Here is a 17,932-nt window from a genome sequence, read left to right on the forward strand (position 1 = left end):
TTGTGTTTTGCCAATATGTCACTGTGTTACCTTTCCAGGCATCAAAAATCTCTGATCTCTGAGTTTCATTAATCTGCTAAAGAAGGCAGCTTAGAGGTTTTACTGTTCAATGTGTTGTTTTAGAAAGTCCATCCTCGATAAATTCCACAATTTGAATTGTACACAATTCCACAACCTGGCCTTTGTTCCTTTGGTTAAGTTATTTCTCAATCATCCCCCTGATTGCCTGTTGTGGGGCTTCTGGTGCAGTATGCCAAGTTACCCAAGTGGTTGGATGAAGTGAGTCCCCACCTACAGTATATATACTGTACATTAAATGCTTTGGAAACCTTTGGGATGGAAATTGTTACAGAAACGCAATCAGTTATTATTACTATTACTAATCAGTGCTCACATCCCACTTTACAAACCGAATTAGCGGAGCAGCTCCATATGGTGCACAGCAGAAGAGCTATGTTTTTTGTGGCTCGTATCAAAGGATCTTCTTCTGCTGCTACAGGAATTTTAAGTATAGCAATTATGACTTCTTCCTTTACAGCCAAGGCTTTGACTTAGACAACAACCACAGCCCTAATACATGACAGAATGATTTCTTTATCCTTGGGTTATGGACTATGGGTTACTTAAAAACAAATAGCCTTTTAAACACCAAGAAGGCCACACAGGATCACATGAACGCGCAGGTGTCTCTCATGAGCACCCCAACAGCACCCCAACAGCTGACAGATTTAAGAGGCTCCGAGATTTCACCCCAATCAACAGATCTGCAGGTGGTCCATGGCACTCTTTAGAAACAACTCCAAGGTGACATAATCGTTAACATTAAAACCTTATGAGACACCCACCCGCCTACAAGAACCTGTGGATAACACTGCAACAGCCATGCCTGATGCTTCAGAGAGCAGACTGCACACATGCAAAGCCACCTGTTTGCTATATTCACAGAGGGTTTCCCTAAAGCACTATGAATGTCAAATTGTTCCTTTGAGAGGAAGGAGTGCTGTGTTCCTCATAAAAAATCAATTAAAATAAAAAGTACAAAAATGTCACTGTTCTAAGCCAGAGGAGACCCTGCTTTGTGTTGGAAGAAAGGGAGATCGCTGGCCTGCCTTTTGACAGCCCTCAGCCGAAAACCGATTTTAGTAAATGGTGCTCTCAGATTGTACAGTAATATACAAAGGGAACACGAAAAGCCAGAAGAGCAGTAAGAAAAAAGAAAGAGCCAATTAAAGAGGAAAATAGCTCTCCACTGACCCAGAACAATGGTACTTTAATTAGCAAAATCTAAAGGACAAATGCTGAACACAGCAATATCTTATATCCATTGTGAAAAGTTAACAAGCATTTCATTAAAAAAATAGCCTATGGCAGAACTGGCATCTATGCCTTCTAATTACAGAGAATGTGCCATTACAGTGACGGTACACAGGGAAGCAAGGACTTTACAATGAAAGGGTCTGTGTGGAGCAAATGGACCAAGAACATTAGAAAGGACATTAACACTGTAATTGTCAGCCTGGTACTCTTAAGTGGCAATCACTCAGCAAATTACAATGTCCGACGTCCCTCCTCTGTTGGCATACCTGTCTGTTAACAGCACTCAAAGCTGCTGATCTAACACTTAAGTTACTGCTTGGAGAGCACTCAAATTAGGAGTCATTTTGGGATGCACTACCCATTCTCTGTTATTGTGTGCTGCTGATGGTTCTCGTGCTGAGACGGGGAGGGGAGTTGTCTCAGGTGGACAGACTGAGCAGTCCGTGTCACAGATGAGCTCAGTTCAAAGGTCTGGTTTATTTAAGAACTGCTATTTAAGAGATAGCCACCTGCTGTTGGGAATCTTAAGGACCCAACCTCTGACTAAGCTCTTAGGGGTTTAAAATGAAAAGGCCTCACCCTTCCTGATAGGCAGAAAACTATAATGCATCACAGACTCTGAAGAAAATGCTTCTCACGTACAGCTGCTATTAAATGCTTCATGGACCCCATTATGGCTTTGGTCATTTGAATTACTACATCTACCCAAGGGGACTGGACACACAGCTCTTGTTAAAAATGAATATGTCTGCTGCAGGTGTGGCAAACAACATGAGAAAAGAGATTTATGGATTGCGTTCAACTGCTATGATGCAATTGGCCAATTGTTTAAACCATTCAAGATCTGACAGAGCAGCAAGTTAACTACATTTCATTCCACCTATAGAGCATCATTTTTGTTCTGTGTTAAATCCGTTTTGTGCTGAACCTCCTCTTTAATGTAGGCTATATAAAGAAATGTAAGAAACAGTATACAAAATATAAAACTAATAATAATGATCCAAAAACACTAAGGATGAGGGAAGAAAAAACAATCTCTTGTAAAGCATTCCCTTGCCAACTGTTTGATTTGCTATTATATACCAACAGCTGTGTACTGCAAACACTTTCCCAAGGGCTGTCCAAAGAAAGAGCATTGCTCATATTGAGTTATTCCACTGTTCTGCTTCCAGAGGCTCTTCAGTTATAAACCCTGCATCTGAATTACAAGGACGAAGCGGATTTTCATCACAAAAAGACAATTTTGTAAACAGTTTTAACATAAAAGTTCATCATGGCTGTGCAAGATACAGAACTGCTGGGAAGTACTGTAACTCCTGCATACCAGGGAGAGAAACAAGCTGTAGGCTAGTACTTTGGCGCTCAAAGCCAGTATGTGCTCTTGTACTGAATGCAGTGAGGAAAGTGAATTAAACTGAATTTCGGAGTGCAGCTTGTCTGGGTGCCAAGGTTTCCATTGGGAGACGACTTGGAAAAATGATCTTTCCAGCTCCTGGTTTGTGTTTTTTAAATTGTTGTTGGCAAAGCGGTGTAAACAGATTGGGGTCTGCACTGAATTTGGGACTGGTGACTTAGGGATCGATCAAGGTCTTGCTTTGATTTGTCTTTGCAAGGAAATGGTGCCGCAGGGTTAGGACTTGGCGACATGGGTTTGGGTCTATTAATGAAAGGCATCTACGATTACCGTTATTCGGGGAAAATGCTTCTCATTTTCGAGAAACAACAGCAACCCACAGTAAGTGAATGCAATCCAACACCCCCAAAAACAGGAGATTCTTATACTGTAATACTTGGATGGAAATAAAGTTTACCATTGCATATTGTGGCATTCAGCACAGTGGGTATTTTGTTTGTTAACTCTTAACGGTCTCAGCGCTAATCCCCATATTCACAATATAGCCTGGTTTAAGGAGGCTACTCCAATGACCAGATCAGAGCGCTAATTGTAGTCCAAGAGGAGCTTGTTTTCAGCAGCATATACAGTAACTGTGATCCTCTTTCCATTTTGAGGCAGACTACAGCAGGTGCTGTTCACACACCGTGTTCCCCTGTGAGGACTCTGACCGAAGAAGCCCTTGAACAAGCTGGGCTCCATTGAATCACATCTTGCTTGGCACAGAACTGATGAAAAAATGAACAGTCCTGCAAAGTTTCAGTGCAAGAATTTGTCCATTTTAATTATTTTCTTGTCCACTCCTACAGACATTCATATGGCAAGATGACTCCATTACAATGGCAGAGTGGAAGCACTTTGAAGGTTGTGTTACCTCATGATGATTTATCAGACAAACTAATAAATACTGAAGCATTGTTATTATAGCCAGCTCTTCTATAGGTAACTTTGCTCTTCTGTCCAGATCCATACCGTGGAATCTGCAGCACTGGGCGCAGTTCGGGGGTATTTGCCAGGTGCCTCAGTGCATGCCTGTTCAATCCGATCAGCTATCCTGATCGGTCCCTGGACGAGCAGCCTGTTGACTGGCCTACCTTGGCAGGTCTTCCCGTCCTCTTTGAGCTCCTGGCCGCTGGGGCACTTGCAGTAGAAGCTGCCGATGGTGTTGCTGCACAGAGCCTCACAGCCGCCATTCGTCTCCTCGCACTCGTTGACATCTGCCGAGACAGAGACACCGCAGAGCGCTCAGTCCCAGTGCCACTCGGACAGAGCCTCCCTGCTAATCCACTGACTGAAGGTCCCAGTCTTAACCAGTGACCCTGGTGACTAATAACACATTTCTTTCCACCTTGATTTGATCTATTTTTTTACTCTCATTCTCTTGGCAGTTTCACAAACAAATTTTAGAAGAGGTCTAGAATGTCTCGGACAGTTAACAAATGCTCAGAACGTAGGTTATTGTAGATCATTACTGATCAGGGGAGTGTTACGTGAATCAGTATTATGTTATCACAGGAATGACAGCTGATTCCACACAACCACTCCATTCTCAATTCATTATGCTCCCATCAGGAAGGAGGTTTAGGGCACCAAATTCAAATAAAAACATTTATAAGACGTCTTTTGTCCTCTCTCCAATAAAACTACTCACTGTGCAAATGGAGTCTCCCCCCCCCCCTATTTATTTATCCATTTATTTATGTATCACATAATGATGTTTTGCTTGTGTGTTTTGTACTTTCTACGGAACAAGCCAAAGACGAATTTCTACTGCAGTGGACAATAAAGTATGTACTGTATCTATCTATAACGAATGGTGAAGAGGAAAGCCAAAGAGCCAGAACTCATCCTACAAAATGCCAAAGGACTATCACTTCCAAACGATCTCTGCCATGAAATTGAATCTCTTATATTAGGTCTTGGAAAGGGGGAAAAAAGCTAGAAACCACAATCACCAACCTCTCTGGCTCTCTAGTATTTCCCAGACTGGCAGCACACGGCCGTAATGAAACATTTTCATCTTTACTTTATTTAAAAAAATGACTTCCAACTGTCCTAATTACATTACTGTTTAACAGTTGGTTTTACAAAAAAAAATGGAGGCTTTTTCATGTCAATCAAGCTTGTGTGTCTTGCTCATATGTCAAGCAGCCTTCTTAAAAAGGAGGAGAGGGAGAAGGTTGATTGTCTGGTACTCATCCCTGTATCATGGAATTCTTCACTTGGGTTTGAGAAAATGAGATGGAGAACACATCTGGACCTTATTAGCACTGTGGCTCTCACTTCGTTCCAATTCAGGGGAAATAAAGTTGCCTTGAGGTGGTTTTCCTGGCAGAGAGGAATGTGTGAAAATTACAGCAAGTTCAACCAAAAACATAACATGATGAGTAATGCAGGCGAGGGAGAGCACAGCTCTTTGGGCAGGGAGAGGGGGAAAGGAGCTGTGTGGGCTGGAGCCTGGAATGTCAACTTGGGCAGGCTGGCTGGATGGGGGATATACCACATCTATCTCAGTTCAGCTGAGCTTGACTTCTTCAGCCGCGGCTGTGCGCCATGAAATTACTCCTAATGAGCCAGCATATAGCCACAGCCACATTAAATCACAAATAAATAGCAGGTGAGTAGGTGTGTGTCTTTTGGAAAGGATCAGTCAGGCAGGGACTACTTCCAACACAAATACTGTATGAACACATGGTTTCAGAAGTGGTGATGGTGGAGTGGAAGGCACTTCTCCTCTCTCTGAACTCAATCATTTAAATCAATGCAGCAGAGTGGTGACCAGGAACACTGTGCTGTAGAAGGAGCCATCATTCAGATGACAACCAAAGTCCTTAAAGATTAACCGATCATTGATGATCCTATGGCATTGTGTGTAAAAACAGGGGGTGCAAATTTTGGCTTCCTGGCTACATTTTTCTCCAGGTTTAAAGAATCTGGACACCCTTGTATTCCTCCTTCATTCAATTGGTGAGGGCCTTTTTCCACCTGATCTGTTGTGTAGTGGGGATGCTGGAGGATGGCTGCCACATGTCACCCAGATGGGGGCTTCTCTTCAGTGGTGGACAAAGTGGGTCTCCACCTATACGTAACATGTTTGGGAACCTTTTGAATTAAAAGAGTTATACAAATATAGCCAGCCCTACCTACTGTATGTTCTTATGGTCTCCTGAAAGGTGGGGAGACAGCAGATTTATTCACAGATAATTCTAATTTATTCAGCCAGTTCACTTTGGCTGAAAAGTCTCTCCATCATTTCTCCAGCTAAAATGAAAGCCTCAAGCTATCTTCGCTCAGAGTATAAATAGCTTTAGCAGAACTTGGCAAAATCAGGTTTTGCATTAATCGTTTTCCTAATGCATAGTAAACCAGCACACAAAAAAAGAAAGGAACATATTTCATGTAATTTGATCACTCTGACCAACTTATCACAAAGTCTTAAGCTACATTGAACCTTTTAAATCCACTGAAGTTTGCAAAGCGAAACTAAACAAAATGTCCGGATCTCATTTCTTTCCCATTTCCTTATGCAAGTCATTTTGTTTTGACAGTCGGAAAGTAGACAAAAGTCAGGAGTCAAGCTCTTTCCTGTGAGAGAGGCTCCTCTGATGTTACATGTACCCTTCCTTGGTGACAGGCTGTCTCTAAGAGGGACAGATTTATGAGCTGTGAGGTACTTCTGTCCCTCCCTGAGCTTTGTGTGTTTGTTGCCAGGTTTACAAGCCCGAGGCAACTTGAAAGAATTTTTCAGCTTCCTGTAAACAAAACAATTGTTATCAGAGGGGCAGGCCAGGATCGGTGGGGTTTTCAAACAAACATTGCACGCCTACCTGAGCTGCTGCATGCATGCACAGTACCTGTGTTTGTGGACAAAAGGCATAAATGTGTTATTTTCTTTTCCTCCAGCACATGAAACCAGTTTGAACCCGTCTCATGCTCAGCAATGCCATGTCCTCTGTGGTGCTTCTCAACATGCTCAGCAGGGCTTTTGTCTTGTGCGGTTGCTGTTGGTTTTGTGTGGAAATTTGGCACTGACAAGACAATGATTCCCTGTTTGGACTGGAACGGCAGTAAAGGATTACTTTGTAGTGAGCGCTGTGCGCTACTGACTCAGAACAGCATGTGCCACATGTTCCAGCCAAGACAATCCTGAAACACACTTCAACAGTGCCCCGATGGGCTCATCCAACCTTTGTGTGTTTAATAGGACACATTAAAAAGCGTTGCAAGCAATATCAACGCACATTTGCATGTGCACATTCTCTGTACATTTGCATAAAAGGTGTAGCTTTTTGTGTTCAGATTGTTTCAAGACTGGGAGCATTCCACAGAACCTGTCGTCATCATCATCATCCGCAGAACCTTGCTGGTGTGCCACAGAACTTGGCCATAGACTCAATCCATCAGTAAAAAAATAAAGAAGGAAAGTCACTTCAGTGTGATCACAGCTGCTAAGGACAAAGCCTTTCTGGAACGATCAGAATAGAGGGCATTCTTAAACTTCAGTACAACCCGTAGATGCAGATGCAATCTGTGATAGCAGATTTAGGGGCCCTTGTGCCCCACTCATTGAAATTTATTTTCCAAAGTCTGGAAAACCAATTAGGAACTATCAGAATGCTGAGCATCTGTAATGAGGGAGTCCTGCTACAGATCAGGATTCATTTTTCACACTGTTTACGATGCAGGTCCCGACGCATTGCACTTCTCCTAATGACAGCAAGCTCAGCAGGGACCCCTCTCCCAAAACGAAGTACATCTGGAATCGTTTACTTCCACACGAACAGCTAATAAACATCCCAAACATTATCATAAGAAATGCTTGTACCTCCAGTAGTCTGCTTTGGCATATATTAAACTGGAACTGGAAGAACATGACGACTCCCGTTTTCTGAGATTTTCAGATTTCTAAAACAGACCCAAAAAGTGTTTACACTGTGGACAGCCCAAAGTCATTTAGCGATTTGTTGGCAATTCTTCCTGTATGCTAGTCTTATCCAGTCTAGTGTTTTTTAATCAGTACATTTGTGTTCGTTTACCAGACTAGATTTGTTAGATACTGTATATGAACAATAAGACATGTCACTATTTGGAGCGCATATTGTTTTGCTCTGAGAAAGGAAGTACAGGCTTATTGTTTCATTGATTAATCTTTGCATTTGTGCCTCTTGTCCTCAACATAAATTAAGAAATACATGTGCAGCTACATTATCTGCTTGTTAGACATTTTTACTGTATACAGAATTATTAAGCAATGTAGGGTCATAAATTAAAAACAGAAAGGAATCCGTAACAAATATGGTACTCTTCTTTTTGGGTTGGCTTCCAGTTTTCAAATGTGGAATCAGTAAGGATGGACAAAAACAAAGCCCTCTTTCCAATAGAAGTAAGGCAGCAGTCAGGCCAGGTTGCTATCTGCTGAAGGGATGCTCACTCTCCTCCTGCTCCTTGTATGAAAGAGATATGATGTGAATGTGTCATGTCAGTATCTAGTGGGTCATTGGTTATCGATTGGACAGACTTCACATTTCTTTCATGGGAATCCACCTCCCACACCTCAACCCCCCTTGATGGAGGTCAAGGTCAGAACTGCACTAAACTGCAGAGACCCTTATCATGTCTTCAAACCTGGTGACTGACTCTCCTGGGCAGTCTGTGAAAATCATTTCTGCTGACCGAGGCGTTAAACTGAGGTCAGGGGTCATTTATGGGGCAGCCTCCCAAAACTTTTCTTTGAAGAGACGCTTCATTGTTTAAACTCTTTAAATTCCACAACTAAAGAGCACGGTACATACAAATGTCTAGTTTCTGTAGCTGGATACATAGTTTATGGATATATAATTTATCTAGAATCAATCTCAAGGATCACAGATCTTAATAACAAAAACTTTTATATATCAAGTGCCTTTCCACAGTCAAAGACACTGTACATAGTGATGAAGAAGAAAAAGAAAAAAATATATATTAAAAAGTAAAGAGAAAAAATGAAACAAAAACATACAGTATAAACTGTAAGTCGATCAGACATGGGCCGTAGTAAAAATGGAGTTTTCTTTTTAGATTAAAAAAACATAAAAGAATTTGTCTCTTGAAGCAACAGAGGAAGGGCATTTCATAGCAATGGAACAACGACAGAAAAAGCAAGGTCACCAAAAGTCTGTGATTAAGTTCTGGGTACTGTGAGCAAATGAGCAGCCTCAACTGAACAGAGCCTGCTAGAGGGAGTGTTAACATGGAGGAGCTCAGAGATATACTGTTTGATGAAGCCAGATTATTTAGAGCCTTGAAAGTCCGTAAGAAGCTCTTATATTGAATATGTGACCTTACAGGCAACCAATGTAGAGATTAAGGTGTACCCTATAGGTGTGAAATTGCTACCAGGGTCTGATGTGAGTAAGAAGTCTAGCTGCAAAAAAAAAAGTAGCCATGCTAAAGATCATTACCCTGGAAAAGCTTGCAAGCTTTTTCTGCATAAGGAGGAAAGGCAGATCACATGCATATGGAAGGCATGCAAGAATTCATAGAACGACCCAGTGTTATATTGTAGGTTTGAAATAAGTTTATCACAAAAGGTCTTTTGAGGAGCTGAGCATGGAAGCACCTTGGTTCTTTTATCCCACAGCTCTACATCACAGGCTCTTAGAGCTTTAGACACAGCCATGAACAGTCTCCTGCCTTCATGTGTTAGGAACAAGGATCCAGCTGGCATGAATATATTTCAATACTGACACAGTTTGCAAACTCCCCCCATACTCTTCAGGGGCTATTTAGTCAGCTAAATAAAGACCTGAAGCTGCAAGCAGGTGGCTACTTTATTAAAATGGAGGAATTAAGTCTTCCTGAATTCTACAATATTCCCTAAGATCATCAACCTTAGTGAATACATACTGACCTTAAGAGATGTCAAATCTACAGGAAAAAATCTTCTACCTTCAGAGATTCGAGCTCTGATAATCAGATAGATTTAAAAGGTTGGTGTTTTTTTTACTACTGGATAATCAAATGCTTTGAGTTTCTTTTAACAGAATAAGAGTGGCTGAATACAGTAGCATTGTTTTCTTGTGTTATAAAATGTATCTGTGGTGCCGTCTCCTGCTGCCTTACTGTGCCAGGGGATATCATACTGTATCACAATGGGCTTCTCCGATTGTCCTGGTAAAAACATGGAAAGAAAGTAATTTAAATAGCACACTGAGGCCGAAAACGCGACACGCCACATACTACTGTCAGCACTGTGCTGCCTCTGCAGCTGCAGTTAGAAAACAGTGCTGGTGTCAAGCAGGGCAGGGAGTGCTAGCTGGTAAAGCAATCAGCACGGTCAGAAGACATGTCAGAGACCCCTATGATGAAGGGCCACAGCCTGGTCCACTGACAATATAGGAGCTAGCTGACCACCACATGTGCCTGCAATCCAAACACAATAAATAAAAATGACTGCTGCCCCCATGTCCAGCAGCATGGCCACATTGCAACTTACAATGCCTTACAGTTCACCTGGAAACGCTGTCGGAGGGGGACAACCTCAGTTTGTTGCTCACTCTCTGAAGATCAGCGTGTGCCTGTACTCAAGGGATCTAACCAGGATTCCGGTTTACACTCTCTCCAAAATCTACACGCGCTTCATGTGCTGAGGAGCACAGGATAATGTCATTCACCCAAATCTATCATCCAGCTACAGCACGTGCAGGGAAAAGACATTCACTAGCCCACTGATTTTGGTCAAACAGCAGTTTGTGCACAATTGCCACTAGGGGTCATTGCTGGAATGCGGTCAAATGAGAACCATGCTTAGGTAATGAGTAAAACATGCTGGAAAATAAACAAGAACTCAACAAGAAATATTACACATTTCTCCAAGTACATAAATGTTTAAAAATAAATGAGAAAAACAAGAGGAGACCGTCCAGGGGAAAGAATAAATTAAGGATTTGTTTTTCTTCCGCTGTTGTTTAGATTGAATAAATCTTTTGATTTTGTGCCAGAATATCCTCACGCCTTCCAAGGAGAAGAAAAATTACAAACATAATACACTAGAAGTAACCTTGAACTGAATCACTCCTCTCCACAAATTTGTTATTGCCTTTCAGCTGCAAATCAAAACTGTCAAACTCAATCATGTTGTGACATTGGGAGGGTCACCAAGCTGTCACCTGTTTCTTGAAGACCTGTTCTGCTTGTATGTCCAGAGATCTCAATATGGTTTCCTTTCCAGTTTTGGAAAATGCAGATTTTGAAAAGCAAGTCAAGGATAAGATGGCAACATTATATGACAAAAGAGGGAAGCTGGAGCTGTTCTGAGATTATCTACCACTTGTTTCAACAAATTGCAAGTAGAGATCCTAAATCACACCTGGACAGACACTAAGATACAGAGACTTGCATGCCTTAGGTATAATTCCCAATCCCTTTCCTATTCCAAAACCTGGTATGGAGATCAAAGACAAGGCACCCTTCCAGTAACAATTCCCTTCTTCCAGTCTTCCAATATCCTGGAAGTAGGGAGTTAGGAATATCAAAGCAAATTCCAAAACAACATTTGCTTTCTACAGACTTTTGTTTAGTCTTGGCAAAAGACTCTGTGTATGGAACATAGATAAGATTGATTCAGATTTCAGCAACTGTGAATCCCTGCTTTCTGGGGAGGATTGCAATGCAATGAAAAATTGTGAGCTGCAGATCAGCCAGAGGAAAGGCCAGTGTGTGCCGTGACGTACAGTATCTACAGTATAAGGACAGGCTGACTGGGTAAAGAGCTTTGGGCTACCTTAACAAGACAGCAATCCCAGTTAAGACAGAATCTGAACACAATAGCTCATATTGGAAATGCTTATACAAAAAGAATAGGGGAGGGTGAGAACTACTTGTAGGTTAAAAAATTAGCTAGTCTCCAGATTAATAATCCTCACATGGTTAACAAAACTTTACAGATTTTAAGAGCTCTGGACATCATGCAAATACAGTGTTATCTTCACTCCTGATTGTGAGCCAAGCTTTCTGCCTAAATGTCAGGGCTCATCCCATCTTCCCAATGCCTGCTTCCCATTCTTCCTGTGTCTTGGCAGGGTCATTTACCTTAGGAAAGCCTTGACTGTGAAAGGAGCAAGATAATAAAAGACACGGCTCACTTAATCAGAAACTGATTTAATTGAACTCTAAGCCTGAATATGACTGCAGTATAGTTTCAGAATACAGTATGTTCTTCAGCGTGCAAGCTGCCAGCTACCACTATGCCATTTAACTCCATCACTGGAGAAACCTAATTGCAAGAACAGCCTCCAGAATCACTTCAGCTGAAAGAACCACAGTTCTGCAGCCTACAGAAGAACTACAGGCAGTCAAGCTCTGCAGATCAGGCAAACACAGCGCGGGGGAACTCTTAACCTTTCAGAGAGTGTTAATCAAGCACTGAATGTTATGATTAACGTCTCTTTAAAGGGGCTACAGAAAGCTTCACATCCATTAAAGCATCATTAGCAATTATAGCGCCCAGTGTCCCTTAAGCAAAATGAAGCACCCTTGTGAAAAAGAAACCAAAGCAAGAACTTGAGCTAAGGTCCCAGGGGCTTGGCGTGTACAGAGGAATACATCAGTCTATGGAAGGACATTTATAACGCCATTAGCATGCCACAGAAATGTCATGTGGTTCCTCACCTGGATGTTGCTGGTGCCATTGAACTCCTGGGGGTGAACGTGGCAGCCCCAGTGACCCCTGAAACCAAGAATGGGTCGCCTGGCGGCTGTCTCACAGGCTCCACCCATGCTTGACTTCGGGAGTCTGGCTGAGAGGGTCCCAGAGTCCTGAATGCTTTGCACTTCTGAGCAGGCTCCACGCGCAATTTACCGCTCGCTACTGTCCCATGAACAATACCAGCGAACCGCCAACAGCAGCGGCAGAGGGATAACAATCTGCTGGGCCATGAATGCGTGACAGCTGACACGCTCTAGTTAGTCTGAGTGATGGGTTTTAGAGTTTTCTGACAGGCCCAGCAAACCTACACAGCTCGAAGGCAGGGGCCAAGGATTACATGGACTTGGGATTCAAACTGGGGGGAGAGGGATCTTGGTTCAAAGTCATCTTTAAACTAAACTTAGAGTACTGAAGTACTTTACGAAAGCTATATAACCACCCCTAACTTTCTTCAATTACATTTTCATTTTAGAGCTGCCAAATCACTACAGTAGGACCTGAAAGGTGATTTTGTCAGGTATTGTGGATCTCGGGGTGAAATGGGTTCTAGGGAAAGCTCAGAGTGCACCTGTAGGACTGCGTGTGACCCCTAGTGTTATGCACTTGATTCAAATTCAAGGGACCTCTTTAAAGTGGCTAATGGCTTAAAAAGATGCAGTTTCACGAAGGAGACGGATGCCTGACTGATTCTTGTCCTGCTAGCGGCGCTCTCCATCTTCATTGCTTCACGTTTGCCTACATGCAGCTGTCTGTAATGATGTCCAGCGGCTTTGCTGAACTGCGTGTAAGGGAGACGCAAGCATCTGAAGTATCCGCAGGGAGCAATCAGGGCTTCTGATTCAGAAATCGTGCAGCTCGCACTGTGCCAGTGAGAGCTATTCGTTATGGATTAAAGAAGAAGAGCCGTGGTTAGGGAATTGGAGTGTTCCTAAGCAGACAGCCTTCTTCCAACCTAAACAAGCTAACTGTCATGAAGCCACTTTTTTTTTAAACTATCCGATTAAGCAAAAAAGAAAAAGTCAGAGGGAAAAAGCTGTCAGGGATCATTTATTTGAAATTTGAAACACTGAGTTTGATTCATAAGAATGTTCGCTTGTGGGCGACTCTGGCGCGAGAAATCCTTTCTCTCTTTGTAAGGCTGCTTCAGGGGTGGTAGGTTTTTAAGCCCAAAGACCAGGAAAGAGTTTGGAAGAGTTTTCTGAACACTTTCCCAAAAACCGAAAAGTTCTTTTCACAAGCCCTTTTGAGCCCTGCTTGAACCCACGATCTGTTGATCACGATGTGATACAGCACAGCAATGAGGCAAAGTACACTTCTTTGGTGTTTTGTGAATATCTAAAACTATGGAAACTCAGGACCCCACAGGTACCTCAACCAGTAGCCAGTGAGAACTGGCCAAGCTGCACAATCATGGATACGAGCTTCTGGAACAGGCCTGTGGTACCTGTGATGAATTAAAACAAGTGTGGCTACACACTCTTCCTACACATCCTCATTCTCTCCTGTGTGCAGTTGCACAAAACACACAACTGACTCTTCCAAATTCTCATGTCATCATTTTACTGTGAGGGCCAGATCTATACATGTAGGTATGTTCTTACACAGCTTCACTGACAAACTAGAATAGATTGTGCTGCTTAGCTACTGTTTTCATTCTTTTAAGCCTAAAGCTTTAGAAAGCAGAGCATCTTCTTTCTACTTTTTCTATGACATTTCTCTTTCCCAGTCCAACATTATTGAGTACTGTAAAAGAGCAAAAAATATATTTAGTGAAAAGAGCTATTTCTTGGCAAGGCAAGTGTTTTTCTTGTATCATGTCATTAGTATTCTATTTTCTTAATTCTGTGGCAAGAAAGCTTATTTGCTCGTGTTACTTGGCTCAGTGTTTAAGTGCAGTGATATTCTGCCCCAGGTGCGAATCTCCTGTTGTATTTCGTGGCTCACATTCTAAGTGTTGTCGTGTGTATGGGCCCAGAAACGCTGCCAGGATCACAGGCTCCATGATTCTGGCTTTGCTAGACCAGCAGCCAAGAAAAACGTATGAGCTGCTGATGTCTTGATGGTCTTGTATCTCTCGGGCCTGTCGGGTTGGACTGCTCTGTAAACCATGGACGTTTTTACCCCGCTGGCCACCCTGCCTTTTGCATCTCGGTTGGAACTCTTGCAGAGAGCCCAGAGTCGGGGAGAAGGTAGATGTGGGCAGCCAAGCATAGGGAAAAAGGACTAATTACAATTCCACCGGCATTACCGTACTGCCAGCTCAGAACGATTCCAGAATCAAATTGCTTTCTGCCAACTAGTCTATAGATAAAGCTACAAGGTCTTTTGCTTTAACCAATCTGTGGTGCCTAGCAACACTACAGATCGACACAGAGGGCGGAACTCGAAAACAAACCAATTCTTGATTCTCTCAGAATTTCGTCATTTCTACACACACAGTATGACTTTTTTCAGTTTCAGAGAGCTGTTCTCGGTGAAAGGGTTCGAGGGGTGAATGGTTTGAACTGTATTTTCTGCCAAGCCATCTTAGGAAACTTCCGATTGTGTCTCTGCACACAGAAGCAGGCTTGAGAGAGCAGGGCAGTGGAGCTCTGAACAGATCAGAGGAGACAACTTTGACAATCTCATTGCAGCACATCCTCCAAAGCTAGTCACCAGCAAGCTACTGTACATTGGGCAGGTTACAGAGCCTGTGCAGCTTTAAAAAGGGTGTTGTCCCTATTCAGCCACTATTAATGAGCTTCTGTATGTAGAACATATGCTTTTTTCTATTGAAGTTTGTTACCTCTGTGGTTCAAGATCATAGGAACCCACAGTGGTAAGCTACACAAAGATAATGAACATCATGTTACACATGTGCAATGTTTTGTTTTTGTTTTTTTGGGACGTGTGCATTATATTTCAATGTACAGAAGTGCCGTGTGTCCTCAAAAAAATTCCCTCAGGAGACAATAAATCTTAACTTATTACTGTTGTGGAATTTTAGCATCTTTCAGTGAGCTCTTTCATGACACACCTAATCCTGATGCACTGTGGGCACTAATGTGAAAAACTCAGACCTGGAAGAAGTCAAGACTTCTAGAATTCTTCCCTGGGTGATGATTTCCATCAGTATATGTAGGTCTTGCAGAAAAGAATCCTTTATATCAATATTAAACTCTAGAGGGAGCCATACTCCAGTGCTAGAATGCAGCAGGAGAAAGTAACGCCAACAATTCAGGGATCTGCAGTTACTGTAAGGCTTTTATAACACTCTTACACAGCCATACCGTCTTCGCAATCATATTTATCAAGACTTCCGCATACAGATTTAATCACATGCAACTTTCCCCTAAATGTCTGCATTACATACTGTACACCAGAGCTAATTACTGCTGATCTCAAGACTTACTGGCACCCCATGCACAGCCACTGGCAATGATGCTGCATCCTGTCCTCTGTCTGCCTTTTCTCAGATGTGCTGAAGGAAGAGTTATGTTAAGGAGCTGAAGGGGAGTACAAGGGAGCTGCTGGCCTTGGCATTCAGTAAGGAGGAATTCTGCAGGACGCTATCAGCAAGCGGCTCTGGAATGGACTCAGGAATGCGCGCTGGGATCTGGTGCCGTGATGGAGATAAAAGAGCACATCCTGTCCCCTGACACTCTGGAATGGGGAACGCAGACAGGACTTTTGGATTGGGCAGTGCTTAACTGTTTCTTCATACCAGCACCGGTCTGAATGCTAGGGAAAAGATCTACAAGGAAACAGTTGTGTCCCATTTAAAACAAAAGGGCTGATCTTTGTTTCCTTCCAATTCACAGTGAACATAGATCCAACGCACATACCAGTGGGAATCTGGACACTGCGAAGCCATACAAAACAGAAACCTGCATTGATCAGTGTATATTATACAGACATTCTATATATTTACAATGTATAGAACACATACATTACAGAACATGTTACAGAACAGTTATCAATGAATTCTTGTCAATGTTAACAGGACTCACACTAAGAGTCCTGACCCTGTGCTATGTTTCATATACTGTACTTTCTTCCGAGCTAGTATGCGTCTCAAGCTTCCTCAGAGGCTAGACCTTTGGTCTCCTCAAAGAGGAGGTAAGTGGTTCTGGTTTTCACTGCACAACTAATTTACACACATCACAGCCCAGCAAGGCTGAAGTCACCCGAGTTGTTTTTCCTCTGAGTTATGTCCTGGACTCTTGGGTGCCACACAGCCGTCAAGGCTGACATTAATGCCTCCCTTTTTCATGCCTTATTGTTTTTTACTAGAGACTGGCTCAGTGGTAATGTCCCCTGCTACCAAAGGTTTCATATTGTCATGGCCTATTTATTCTTATTGATCCCAGGGCAGCTGTTAGAGCTGCTACAGGGATGCAATGGAGGCCCACATGATGGGTTAGTTTCCATCCTAACTTCAGTTTAACTGCAGTAACATGATCACTAGGCTCCTACAGCCCTGCTGATGGGTGACACCAAGAAGACAGAGCACGAGGACAGTGCTGGCTCAGCACAGGTAGCAGGCCTGCAGGGATTCTACAGGAGCAGAGAAAAACACCTTGAAAACAGCACCGAACAACCTTGCTGCCTACAGTACATGCTTTACAATGTACTCCGTGCCATATATCTGTGTTTCCTTATTTAAAGTTTTAGACATATTTTAGACAACCTCAAATTAAATGAATTCAGTTCAATTCAAAATACTTTATTCATCCCCAAGGGGCAATTTAAGAGTAAAATGAGTAGGGGACAAATAGGAACAAGTCAAAACAAACCTTTATTTTGGCCCTGCAGTCCAATGCATTCATACAGATTTTCTGTTTTTTAATATTCCCACTACTGCCAAAGAAAAGCCTGAAGTCATTTCCTATATACTGGGTGTTACTGCTTATATATTTGCTTTAGGCTGATAACTAACTGTGTCTGGGTAAGACATTCTGTGGCTGTACTTGAAAAGGCATGACAAGCTATTTGACTGTTACGAAAGAAATGCATTAAAACTGCAAATCAAAACACAAAAAAGCTGTTTAATGTGCACCATTCTCGGACAGAACAAAGCTCATTAGACCCTCCCTGGATTAAAGGACTCATAAGGCCCACAAGCATTTTAGGGATCATGTTCCCTGGAGAACTCTATACCATTCCCTCTTTAAGCTATCCTTGTAAATGAGTCCTCATTTACAATGCTATAAATGAGGACTCGTGAGCACATTATACAATTTTAACTAGAACATCCCTGGATTTAAATAACTGAAATCTCTCCAAATACTATTATCTGGCATTGAGTAGTTCACAGATTGGAAAATACAGTGCAAAAAACAAATTTTGGTTTGGACCTACTTCAATGCTTTTGTGAATTAACCGCATGTAGATTGGTTACATTTATGGTACAAGGTGGTCTACATTCAGCTATTAGTCTATAAGCTATCTAGGACCTATTTTTGCCTAAATTAACTGCTGACAGTTGGTGTTTGCAGGATATATACTGTATATTAAGCAGTTTTCATACCACAAGCCATCTTTAGTTTTTTACATTT

General features: G+C 42.3%; 1 protein-coding gene across 1 annotated transcript in view; it reads right to left on the bottom strand.

Moving 5' to 3' along the window:
• LOC148817542 (uncharacterized) overlaps positions 1-17,932 on the bottom strand; it is a 130,234-nt gene that overhangs the window by 59,751 nt on the left and 52,551 nt on the right. The window contains exon 5 of the mRNA XM_088938429.1: positions 3,805-3,927. Coding sequence (XP_088794555.1) covers positions 3,805-3,927 — 123 coding nt within the window. The remainder of the gene's footprint in view (positions 1-3,804; positions 3,928-17,932) is intronic.

This window comes from Atractosteus spatula, chromosome 20, assembly GCF_055471065.1.
Source record: "Atractosteus spatula isolate fAtrSpa1 chromosome 20, fAtrSpa1.hap1, whole genome shotgun sequence".
Taxonomy (NCBI): Eukaryota; Metazoa; Chordata; class Actinopteri; order Semionotiformes; family Lepisosteidae; genus Atractosteus; species Atractosteus spatula.